The 12,593-nt window shown below is 41.6% G+C and overlaps 1 protein-coding gene across 2 annotated transcripts in view; it reads right to left on the minus strand.

Moving 5' to 3' along the window:
- LOC121315730 (potassium voltage-gated channel subfamily KQT member 5-like) overlaps window positions 1-12,593 on the minus strand; it is a 241,364-nt gene that overhangs the window by 13,948 nt on the left and 214,823 nt on the right. For both annotated transcript variants that reach the window (XM_041250085.1, XM_041250084.1), the window contains one exon: window positions 7,021-7,129. In XM_041250085.1, the coding sequence (XP_041106019.1) occupies window positions 7,021-7,129 (109 nt within the window). The remainder of the gene's footprint in view (window positions 1-7,020; window positions 7,130-12,593) is intronic.

Here is a 12,593-nt window from a genome sequence, read left to right on the forward strand (position 1 = left end):
AGACAAGGTTAAAATGTGGCAATTCAACCCATAGCAGACAAAAATAGTTTGGACTGCTGCTAACTTTTCATCCTATCAATATAATACCCTAATGCCCGTACAGGACAGAGTGTATGGAGCTGCCCTCTTAGACTGGAAAGGAGGTGGATGGAAAAACTTCAATTCCACAGACTGATTGAGATGAAATGCCGAAACAGACCAGCAAAAAAGCAAGATTGGTACGGAGTGTAACCTTTGTCTTGTGTTCTGCAAAAATTAAGTAGGCTTTTGCAATTGAGAATGCTTGGATCTCATTCTCCCATTTTGCAGAGGTGATTGCAAGCAAGAAATACACTTTGAAAACACTTTGAGTGATGCAAAATGCTAGGGCTCAAATGGAGACTTTATGAGTGCATATAACAGTTGTCTCGGCCACTGGTGTGCCAAGGCGTCTACTGCCAGCGGGTCCCTGTCTTCTATTATGGCAAACTAGAGGGGACAGTGGGTTGATTCCTGGGAGGCAAACAGATCTATCTCTGCTCTCCTTAACCTCTCTCAAATGAGGTGGCGAGACACTGTCAATACGCGGTCACGGTTCAACATAGGCTCAACAACCCTGCTGTTGAACCAGGCCTGCAGAGGGCGCATGCGCAGGAGACCCAATGGAAGGGTCTGGGAAGCTGCTGCCATGAAGCCCAGAAATGCTGGAGACTGGGCACAAATGAGCCAGTCGTCCAGATGATTGAGCACTCTGATGCCTTTGAGTCATGACAGCTCTCATACACTTTAAAAAGGCACAGGGAGCTAGAGAAAGGCCAAATGACAAGACATGGAACACGTACGGTGTTCCCTGAAATGCGAACTGCTGGTACTTCCTGTGCGCTGGTTTTATGGGGATGTGGAAATAGGTATCCTTGTCGACTACTGTGGTGAACCAGTCGCCTGGCCTGAATGACTGCAATTGTTACATCTTCATCATTTTGAACCTCCTTTGATTTAGATACAGGTTGACCTATCCATGGATCGGTCTGAGGCCACCATCCTGCTTGGGCACTAGGAAGTACCTAGAGAGAACCCTTCCTCCACTTGGAGGGACTCTATCATGTGAATAGTCTGTTTTTGCAGCAGAGCTGCTACCTCCTGAGACACCACCGTGGATGAGAGAATGAAATTAAACATCATGCTGCTGACAAATTGCACAAAAGGTTTGAGCTACAACAAGAAAAAAAATAAATCGCTATCCAAGATAGCTGTAATAACAAAATAACTGAGCTGACCAGCATCTACCACAAAATTCGTCATGGGCATTCCTATCAATCAGCAGATTGTGGAATAAAACTTACCTCCACATTGTTCCCAGACTCTGACACAGCACAAAAATTGTCATGCGGGTGTACAAAATTATTTTCAATTGTTACAGATGTGCTTGCTCCTGCTTCTGCTGACAGGTGCTTAAAAAATCTGCAGGCTAAAATGTTCGAGGTGGTGGCTGACTTATGTGTTGATATGAAAATGTATTTTTCTGTAGCTTCAGATGCCTCCAATTATGGCAACACAAAGCTCTTTCCTCTTGCAATCCAGTTTTGGAGACCTGATCTTATGAAGACAATGACAAAACATCTGATGCTATATTCAATCAGATTGTCACAAGATTAGCTGAACGTGATTTGAGTTTCAAACAAGTTTCTGCCTACGCAGCGGACAATGCTAGTATAAATTATAGGAAACATAAATCTGTATTAAAAAAGATTCAGGATAAGAATCCTGGCATCATTAAAGCAAACTGCATGGCCCACATTCTACACAACTGCACATCATGCAGCTGACAGGCTTAGACTCGACATGGAGAGTGCTGTAACCAAAATTTACACTCTTTTGTCGTCATCTGCCAAATGTGTCTAAACTAAAAATCTTTCGGGATTTTGTGTCTGAAGAATATTTGACTCTATGTAGGCATGTACCTACAAGGTGGCTTAGTTTGTTCGCTGCAGTCAAGAGGTTACATGATTGCTGGCCCTCCTTAAAGAGCTACTTATTCTCCTTAGGGGAATATGAGTGTCCAAGAACCCTGTGGAAATACTTTGAACATGATACAGAGGGTGATGTGATACTGTGTGGACTTGAGATATATGTGAAATCCCTACAAAAAGCACTTTAAATATTCTACAGTGGCTTTCTTATAGAGGGAAATGAAGTAACGGCATGCAAATTGTATGAAATCATGGCCACACTCCATCTAAAAATCCAGCAAAGAATAACCGACTTTCTTTGGATTTGAGACCAACTCTTCCCTGAAGCAACTTACTCCTTCACAGGGTTTGACAATTCGAGATGACTTTTTATGTTTTTACCTGTTTTCCTGGCCTACTTGAAAAAAATGATTGATTTTTCTGAGGCTAATTACTTAAAGTGAATGCAATGCAATGAAAGAGGTCAGCTTTGCTGAACTATGTGAAGCACTTGAAGCTCTTCAAATGACATCCAAGATAGAAATGGATGCTTTCAATTATGAGTTTTGCATTATTTTGCCATGTCTGAAAAGCGCCAACTATTACTGTTCTGGTTTCTTTAGCATTAAGCCTGCCTCTAATCAGCACCTTAGTTGAAAGACTCTTTTCCTTAATGCCTGGAGCACAGACAGATCAGCATAACCGGAGCAGTGTGGAACTCATCAAGAGTGAGATTCAAGTCAAGGTAAACTATGAACAAGACTGCCAAGAGTTTTATGCCTATGTTTTGAAGGAAAAGGCACTTCTGGAAGCTACACGATCAGAGAAGTATAAGTTCAAGAAGCAGAAGCCAACATAAAAATTACTAGTAAGCAGAAATCGGCTTCTTTATCACTTTGCTGTCCAATTATAAGTACAATGTTCCACTATTTGTAAAACAAAAATGCATTATAATGTTGTCAGCTTTTTTTTCTATGTCAGGTGTACACTGTTTAAAGTGGTTTGAAAAAGGTGCCGATATGCACAGAAAATGTGTTGGGGAGGATTTGTTTGATGATTTTGCCACATTCAGCCAGAGCCACAGAATATGTTTAATTATATTAATTTTATTAAAGCCTCTCTCACAGTCAGCAGTACTCACAGGTAGTGTGTAAATAGTACTGAATAGTTTTTGAGGAATGTTCCTTTTTCCTGTTGATTTCTATGAGGGTAATTTATATCCAAGCTGAAACATGTTGCCAGACTGTGACAAAGTGGCTGAGTGGGAACAGATGCAGGAGTGATGGAGTGCGATAATTAAACAGATAGAGCCTTGTAATCCAGTTTGGAACTGTGAACTTTATTTTATATTCCAGGTCTGGTGATCTAAACAATAATCCCCCGCCAATACACGACAATGTGTACTGCACGGGATAAACAATAATGGGATTGCAGTCCCAACTAATAAAGACAATATCTGACCCACAATAATACATACACGGTCAACTGTCCTAGGTGCGTGCAGTAGTGCTTGTGGAATGGGGTCTCTCACAGTCCTTCTCAGTTTATTTACAAAAAAACAGTACGAAGGAACAGATTACGATTCTCTGTCCACTTTTATGCTGTCACACATGGCCCCTTGGTAAACGAGTGCAACCGCCTCTCCAATCTGCGGCTGCCACGTTGTTTCCCTTCTGGGTCAATGCGTTATTGCAACAGAGTCTCACCCCTTTCCCGTCCAAATAACCCTATTCTTGCTGCTTAGTGCCCTCACAGGTCTTTCCCCGCACGGTGTACCATGTGGTACATGATACTACCGAGTTATCTGGGCACTTTGTTCTTCATTGTGCTTAACCACTTGAGTCTGTGACAAGATCAAATGAATGTCCCAGCAGGTAATATCATAAAGAGTGAGTAGCCCATTTAATGGCCAAACACTCCTTTTAGACTACGGAGTAGTTGCTCTCCTGAGGGAGCATCTTTTTACTAAGATACTCTATCGTGTGCTCTACTCAGTCTACCTTTTGGGACAAGACCGCACCCAAAGCCACATCCGACGTATCGCTGTGGAGGATGAATCTCATGATGAAATCAGGTATGATAAGGGTGGGAGCCTGGCAAAGTTTATGCTTAATAGTATCAAATGCCCCCTCACACTCAAACTGAGTGGGGAACTCTTTTTGGTGAGGTTGACTAAAGGGCTAACCACTGTGGCATACTCGGGGATAAAGCGGCGTTAATAACCGGGTAATCCCAGTAGGCCAGGGCACTTGCAAGACTGCAGTGGCCCTCTTGATCAGCAGTAGAACCTCTGCTGATAGGGAGAGCTTAACCGCTGGGGAGGTGCTGTCTGACTCCACGTCCACAGATGGGATTGCCAGCTCCTGTTCGCCCACCTCCTCAGATACGGCGACGGACAGAATGTCATCCTGCTGCCAGTCTGCGCTTGTAGCCTCGTGGGGCCCCAGGGGGACAGACGGGGCAGTTGGTGCTGAACGTTCATGCAGTAACTCTGCAAGCACCGTTCCTTGGTGGGAAAAAGCTGCCCAGAGTGTCTCCATCGGCTCTGAGGTCACAGATCACTTGGTATGGTGATTCTAATTCCTTGAGGGAAGAGAAAGGCAGAGGAGGATGAGAAAGACCGTGAGGACTGCTTCCTGCGTGGGCTTCTTTCCTAGATGCGTCGTCCAAACTCCCTTGGCACAGAGCCCTGGGGAGAGGACGCAGCCACCTCTCCTACACCAGAAGGTGATGAGGAAGAGTGCTGCGCAGGAGTGAGGGACGCAATGCTCTATAGAGCCGCAGGAGAGACGTTCCTCCAGCATGCACTTGGAGAAAGATGCCCAAAAGGCACAGAAACTGCAGTTAGTCAGTGCATGCTTGGCTTGGTCGGCCCCCGGGCAGGAAGAGCATTTGCCGTGCTTGTCTTCAACAGGCAGACTGGACTTGCATGTGTTGCAGAGATAAAGTGCAGGCATGATGAAAGAAGTGAAATACCGGGTCGGTTCGGTACCGGTTTTGTAACTGTAGTACCAGGTCGATATGGTACAATATCGGTGCATTAACCTCGGTCTCGGTTCGGTACGGTATGTTACTGGGTCAGGAACTTAGCGAATCGAGAACGGAGCGGGTTGGTTGCCGTGGGTAGCACTGTACTGGGTTGCCCACCTGTACAATCTACTGGCAAAACCACACAATGCACAATATATATATATTTCATTCATTAAAAAAAAAACACAAAAACAAAAAAAACACTATATTGCAGTGTAAATTAAATATTGCATAAATTATGTAAAACACAATAATTAGCAAAAATTATACCGTCATAAGCAAAAGTACTTATCTAATACCAGGCTCCCCTACCAGGTCAGTCTTGAAAGGATAAATAGTGCTGAGATCTGATAAATAGCGCACAGTCCTTTTGTACCCTCAGGGGCAGGCATGACTGCATCACAGGCTCTGACGTGCAGCTTTGGTATATAATACTTAGGTTTCGGGGTCTTTAGCCAGTAAACACCCATTAGGTAATTGTTACATTTCATACTTGAAAGGGAGCTAAGTATCTGAGAATAGTTCCTACAAAAAACCATTGGATATTGAAACTTGATATACAAATGGCCATGTTAAAGTGGAAACGCTTGTCCAATGACAATAAAAATGAAGATCAAGTTCACATCACTTGTATATCATGGTTCAAACACCAAAGATTCAAATAATAAAATCATCATCAGCTAAATCAGTTATTTATACTGATAACAAATAACTAAGGAGTAAACACTGGAAATGATTAATCATAATAATGATTATAATAAATAATACAAAAAATCTAAATAACGAGAAGGTTTTATTAGGTAAGGAGCAGAAGTTAAAAATGAGCCTGAAGTTTACAAGACTGCAAGTAACGTTAAACAAAGATTATGTGGACCCTAATGAAATAGAGTAACAGACCTATTGGATTTACCATATATAAACTTAAATTGACGAGTGTTTTGATAAGGCAGCAGAAACCAGTTCTCCACTTATTCCCTTATGTGGGGGAAAAGGAATGTGCTACAATAAATTATGGATTACCAGCAGCAGATGTGATCATTTCTCAATGTTACAGTGTGGAAAAAGAAAACAGCCAAACGTTAACACATTTTTGTTGATGTGGGTCTATGATGTGTTGTTAGAATTGTCCCTTATTCTGCAAGAGGTTGAGGAGTTCAACAGTACAGTTTGAAGAGCATTAGAAGGATTATTGCTCCACACTTAATAGCAAGTTGTGATGTATATATCTGTCACTGATGCTGGTGAAAGGCTATCTGTTAGACAGACACCTACATGTTTAAACACTGCAATGTGACCTTGTGACACCTCATGAGATTAGATGCATTAGTTGTATTATTACATTTGCACATTGATAGGAAATCTGCTGTCAGGTCTGTGGGAGTATGCTGAACATGCCAAGTAAAATATTCAGCAAATACAAAAAGTACTGCCTTTGGTCTTAGAATGGCAGGATTTATTAGCTGCTACATTATGAGGATGTGAGCCAAACCCTGGGGAGATGCAAGATTTAGGTTTTACTATCATTAGCTCTTTTTTGGAAAAATTGTAGTTAGGAGTGAATAAAACAACTGTTGAAGCAGGTATCAATGCAAAAGGTATAATAACTTTAATCTGCATCGTAGAAACTGGAATATTATTTGTATCTACACATGCACAGAAAAGGATATACGTTTCTGAAGCAGTATATTCATAAAGCGCTAAATATCGTACTGCATATGGTTGCAATTTTTTAAACCACACACTACAGTGCAATAAAGATGCCATATCAATTAATGATGTATTGAGTGTCAGAGAGAAAACGTATGGAACGATATATAGAACCGTATAGATCAGTGGATCTCAAACAAGGATCTGGAAACACCTGGGGGTCCACATACGTTGCCCAGGAGGAGTATATCTGTGTGTGTGTGTGTGTGTGTGTGTGTGTGTGTGTGTGTTTGTATATATATATAACAAATGGTTAGTAACAGAGAGACTGCAGGGGGCGATTGAGGGCTGCAGGGATTTCACAACAGCACATTATATTAACACGCAGTCACACATCTCTCCCCCTTTCACTAACCTGACGGCTCTAATGACAGTTTTAAGAGCTGGGGTGAGATCCTCCACTGATACTTCACAGTGACACCCTTTCTCATCAAATCCATCATCTGTCCCCAGACTGGTGTCAGCTGGAAGATAAAGAGAGATCATAATTCAGCGCTGTCGTTTCAGGAGGTGTTAAACATTAGCTCATTGTTATTTTTCGGTCCTGTGTGCAGTAGAGGTGTTGTTGTTAATGGCTTCATAAATGCTTAACCCTTGAAGAACTTCTAGCCAAACTGTGAAAAAACAGTGGGAGTTTGTTAATAATTGAAACAGTGTTGGAAACATTGCCTTTAACACGACAGTATTGTAATCCTGCCGGTGTGTTCCTCCGGTGCTGATCTATCAACCCCCTTAATATTAGCTTTAATAAAACACAATCATTAATGTGCAGGAAGGATGTCCACAAAAGAGCAGGTTTAAAACATCAGCAAGGCCACTTGTAACACAAAAGTTAAATGCCTGCAATGAAAGTTTCCTGGCGCTGTATGGTATGCCTCGCTGATTACATGTTTGGTTTTCCTACAGCGCTAGGTTTTATTTACAAAGGCACGAAACCTTTATGAGATCTGGGGAAAAAAAAATCAACTCGCCTCAACGACATCCTGTAAACAAGCGACACTTGGAAACTAAATGGCTGATGCTAATGCATGCTACTGTTGTCTGGTGTGACTTAGGAGGACTAAGAAAAATGAAAGTGACAGACTTGCCTCATGCCCCCCTACTTGTGGGAGTGGAGAATGAGTGCCCCTCATGTAAGAAGAGTTATCTACACTGGACAGTTACTGACTTGGCCTTAGGTATTATACAGCCACCTACAGGCTGAGTGACCTAAAAAACTAAAACTTTAAAACCATCTACAAAATGTTGTGGACTGTTTAAAATGAACCAATGCTGCACAGTGTTTAAACAAGTCTGTTGGCTGTTGACAAAGAACATTACAGACTAAAAGCCTCTGTGAGCTTTGTGAACGGCAGCCCTGCAAGTGTCACAACAATGCAACACACATCTAACTTTTATTACAATAATCTTAATCTCATTTTCAGTGTATTCAATACTTTAACAGGCCTGCATGCTTCGTCAATAATAAAATGTTCATAAAAAAAATACTGATAAAGAAATCAATGCCATGTCTAATTAAAATAGGACTGTATCTTCAAAAAGAAAAAAAAAGTAAAAAAAATTGAATTGTCCACACAACATGCACACTCATCATTCTATTCTAGATTGTATACACAGCCACTCAGGAGTAATTAATGTTCATTCTTAAACTTTGGTCTGCCATTAGCGGTAATCCTTTCAAGTTAAAACTCATTTTACACATGAATATTGAAACGTGATGCAGTTTTCACATGTTTACTGCCTTTGGTAAAATCTGTAAGTAATGCATAAACACAACTAGTGATGAGCCTAATGATCCTTGTGAACCCGGTCAGATAAACCAGCATAAGAGAGAAAAAAACCTCAACGGGCACAAGCCTGGAGTTAAATGGCCAAGAGCTTCTGAGAAAACAGTGTGGGACACAGTAAACAAGGATCTCTGTTTGGCATTAGGTTAGGTGGAACAGTGAAAAGAAGCTGGATAAATTTGGGTATACCATCTATGAATATGGAAGTGACAGGTTTGGAGTTTTTGGAGTTGAAAAAAGAAAGCTGTTGCTGTAAAGTCTAGATGGCAGCAGGAGATTGTGCACTTAGAAAAATGAGGGAGCTGAGGAAGCAATGGAGGAGAGCAGAACAAAGTCAGAAGGCGGCACCCAATATATTACAAAGGGTCATAAAAGATAAGGTTGTAACATTGCGCAGAGCTGAACGCCTACGGAAACAGTGCAAAGAGGAGGAGCGTGCGAACTAACTTTTATAAAGACCCAATCAAATTTGCAAAGAAGTTATTCACCGGGGAGAAACATGGCACACTAAAAGCAACTAAGTCTGAGCTTGAAACACATACAGATTAAAAAAGGCAGGAGCCTATGTCGATTCCTTCAGACATCCACCTATCAATCCACCAGAATACCAAATGGAGGACTGTGCACTTAAGTGGAAAGAAGTAGAGCAAGTTGTGAAAAAGGCAAGGGGCGCCATCAACTCCTGGGGTTAATGGAGTGTACAAGAGTGCCCCTGGAATTCTAGGAATCCTGTGGAAATTGATGAAATTGGGAAAAACAAGTTGTACTAAGAGCATGGCGCTGAGCATTGTTGTTCAGAGATTGTCAGCTTACCTATTGAAGAACTGCTTCATTGACACTTCAGTACAGAAAGCCGGTTTTCCAGGTTTCCCAGGATGCTTAGCACATCAGTGTGATCTGGCAGCAAATTCAAACAGCTAAAAAGGAGAGGAAGGAGCTCCATGTGACATTCCTGGATTTGGCTAATGCATACGGTTCAGTACCATATGAGCTTCTTTGGGCAGCATTTGATTTTTTCAGTGTGCCGAGGGCAATAACAAACTTAGTGAAAGCCTAGTTCGGAGATTTGCAATTTTGTTTTTCAACTTCAGAATTCACCACTACATGGCAATGTCAAGAAATTGGAATAATGGCAGAATGCACCATTTCTCCACTGGCTTTTATTAGGGTGTCAAAATGGGTTGTGGGAGGAGAACGCTCGGATTCCGGTATGCGACTGCCACCAATTAGAACTGTGGCAGCCAATAGGTGGATCGAAAAAAGACTTTGGTGGATCATGGGACAAATCAGAACAAGCACTAACATATAAGCATACAACAGTTTTTGTAAGGGCTGACTGGGACAGCCTTCTGTGCTGTCCAGTAGCACAGATGAAAATATCCAGAGAGTTTCTACACATGGGACTAAAAAAATGCATGTGCAAACATGTGCGACTAGAAATTCCTAAAGGTTGACTGTAAAAAATAACCTGATTTTATTTCAGCTGAAAGTATAAACAAAAACAAAAACCTCACAGTCGGATCTAAACTCTCAATCATAATGTACTCTGGGAATGTAGTTTATTGGTGTCCACTGCCCGCTTTTAATCACACATTAAAAACTACAAATCCTATACCCTGTCAATTTCACTGATTTATCTCTTATACTCGTTTCCAGACAGTTTGAAAACTTGTTAAAACGAGATGATGAAAATAACAAATTATTTTCATGTGACTGGAGAGGTTTCAAAAGAAAACCACGAGGAACAAAATTCAGATATGTCGGCATCTTTACAAGAAATGAGCAATGAAAGTATGTCAGAAGATGAAAGTGAACAGGGAACTTCAAGAAGGGCTATGTTAGTTACTGCGTGTTCACAGTTATAAGTAGCAAAAGAATATACAGGTTCAACCAACAGTGGCTAAAAGATTTTCCCTGGATTGAGTTTGACAATGTTAAAAAAAAATCCATGTTTTACACTTTTTGTCAGGATGCAGAGGAACTGATGGCAGGTAAGACTGCATTTTTAACAGGGTGCCAGAAGTTCAAACTTGAAAATATATTAAAGCACAGTGCTTCAAAATGGCATGCAATGTGCAGAGGCATATACATCTAGAAACGTCAGCCAGGCCATCCTGCTACTATAAACAGCCAAGTAGCACATTCTGAAGACGATGCTAGTTATCAATTATAATTTTGTTCATGCAAAAGTATTGAACTGCACATGTTATGAAAAAAGGAAGAAAAAAAAGGATTTGTAGATATTCAACAATACATTTGTATTTTTTGTGTGCCCCTAAATTTCTCAGCGTGCGTTTACATTTTTTTTTTACTTGGGAACACGTGTGCTCAGATGAAAAATGTTGGTAAGTTTCTGTTTTATAACTACCTATGCTTAATATTAAAAATGCTTTGATTGGTTGTTTTGTTTTATTATTGTTATTTTATGTATTGGAGGCTAATATATTAAATCTCGTTGAGATCCACCAAAATGGGTTGCAATGTTTGGTGTATTGGCCACCACTGAATTAGAACACACATGGATGCCTGCACTAATCGGTTATAGGGCAAACTAATCAATAAAATTGAATGGGCATGCAAGACCACTAAGCCAAAAATCATCTCTATAATTAAAGGTAAAGTAGTGGATATGAGGTTCTACATTAACAGTGAGGCAACACCAACAGTGTCTGAGAAGCCTGTGAAAAGTGTTGAGATGGTATGATGGGGGCCTAAAGGACACAGTTCGTGTCGGAAAAGTGAGACAAGAAGCAGTGCAAGGGTTAAAGAGCACAGACAACAGGGCTTTATCGGGCAAACTTAAACTCTGGTGCTTTCAGTTTGGTCAACTGCCAAGACTTTTGTGGCCAATCACTGACAACAGTAGAGAAGCTTGAAGCATTAATCAGTTCATACGTCAGGAAATGGTTAAGAGTTCCATGCTGCCTCAGCAGAGTGGGAATGTATGGTAAAGGGATACTGCAGCTGCCAGTTTCAGTTGTAGCCGAGGAGTTTAAGAGCGCCAAGGTTTGATTGGAAATTACATTGGTTGAGTCACACGATGAATGTGTGAGGGAGGCAGCACCTGTGTTAAAAACTGTAAAAAAAGTGGGCAGCAAAGGAAGCTGTGGAAGATGCAAAGGCTGCCCTTCATATCAGTGATATCATGGGGCAAGTATAGCATGGAAGAGGAGGCCTTGGTCTCAGTTCACCTCCTCCTACATAACACAAAGCAGCCCCAGCTCAATGGAGGAAGCTGGTAGTCAACGAGGTGCAAAAGCAGGAAGAGAGGATGAGGTCGGTAAAGGTAGTTTCCCAGGCCAAGCAGGGAGAATGGACGAGATGGCAGAGTGTGGAACAACGCAAGATTGGCTGGCGAGATCTATGGACAATGGAACAGATCAGTATCAGTTTCCTCATCATGTCAACATATGATGTTCTCCTATCAATACAGAACCTAAACCCCTGGGTAGGAGATGATCTGTGGTGTCCTTTGTGTTCATGGGCAACTACATTAAGACATTTTTTGACAGGATGTAAGGTGGGTCTTAGCCAAGGGCGGTTTACTTGGCGTCATGACCAGGTGCTGTGATGTTTGGCCTTCGCATTGGAAGACAAGCGCAGCATGACCAACAGGTTGCCACCAATGCCAGCAATATATAACACAAGAAGAACAACATTCCTCCTTCCAGGGGCGCAACCTCCAAGAAAGCGTATTAAAACCAAAATTCGTCTCGGACAACTGGAAGCTGCTAGAGACTGGATAATGCTGACAGATGCTGGACAACGGTTTAATTTCCCACCTGAGATTACCACCACTACCCGTCGACCTGATATTGTCTTGTAGTCTGGATCAGCACGCTTGGCTCACTTGGTAGAGTTAACAGTGCCATGGGAGGATGCTGTGGATGAATCCAGGGGCCAGTTGCATAAAAGTGGTTTAGACTAGTCTAAACTGCTAGACCGGTCTTAGTTTTGTCACTTAGACTAGTCTAATGAAAGTTAGACAGTTGCATAAAAAGTGACTTATTGTTAGCCTAAAATATTAGCCTCCTCTGCCCCAGGCAGACTCTGAGTCTTTGTTGCCATGATATAGCAACTGAGCAGCAGGCAAACCTCCACAATGAAGACTCTGGGAGATACATCAGACAGCTGATTGTGG

The sequence above is a fragment of the Polyodon spathula genome, chromosome 5 (assembly GCF_017654505.1).
Source record: "Polyodon spathula isolate WHYD16114869_AA chromosome 5, ASM1765450v1, whole genome shotgun sequence".
NCBI lineage: Eukaryota > Metazoa > Chordata > Actinopteri > Acipenseriformes > Polyodontidae > Polyodon > Polyodon spathula.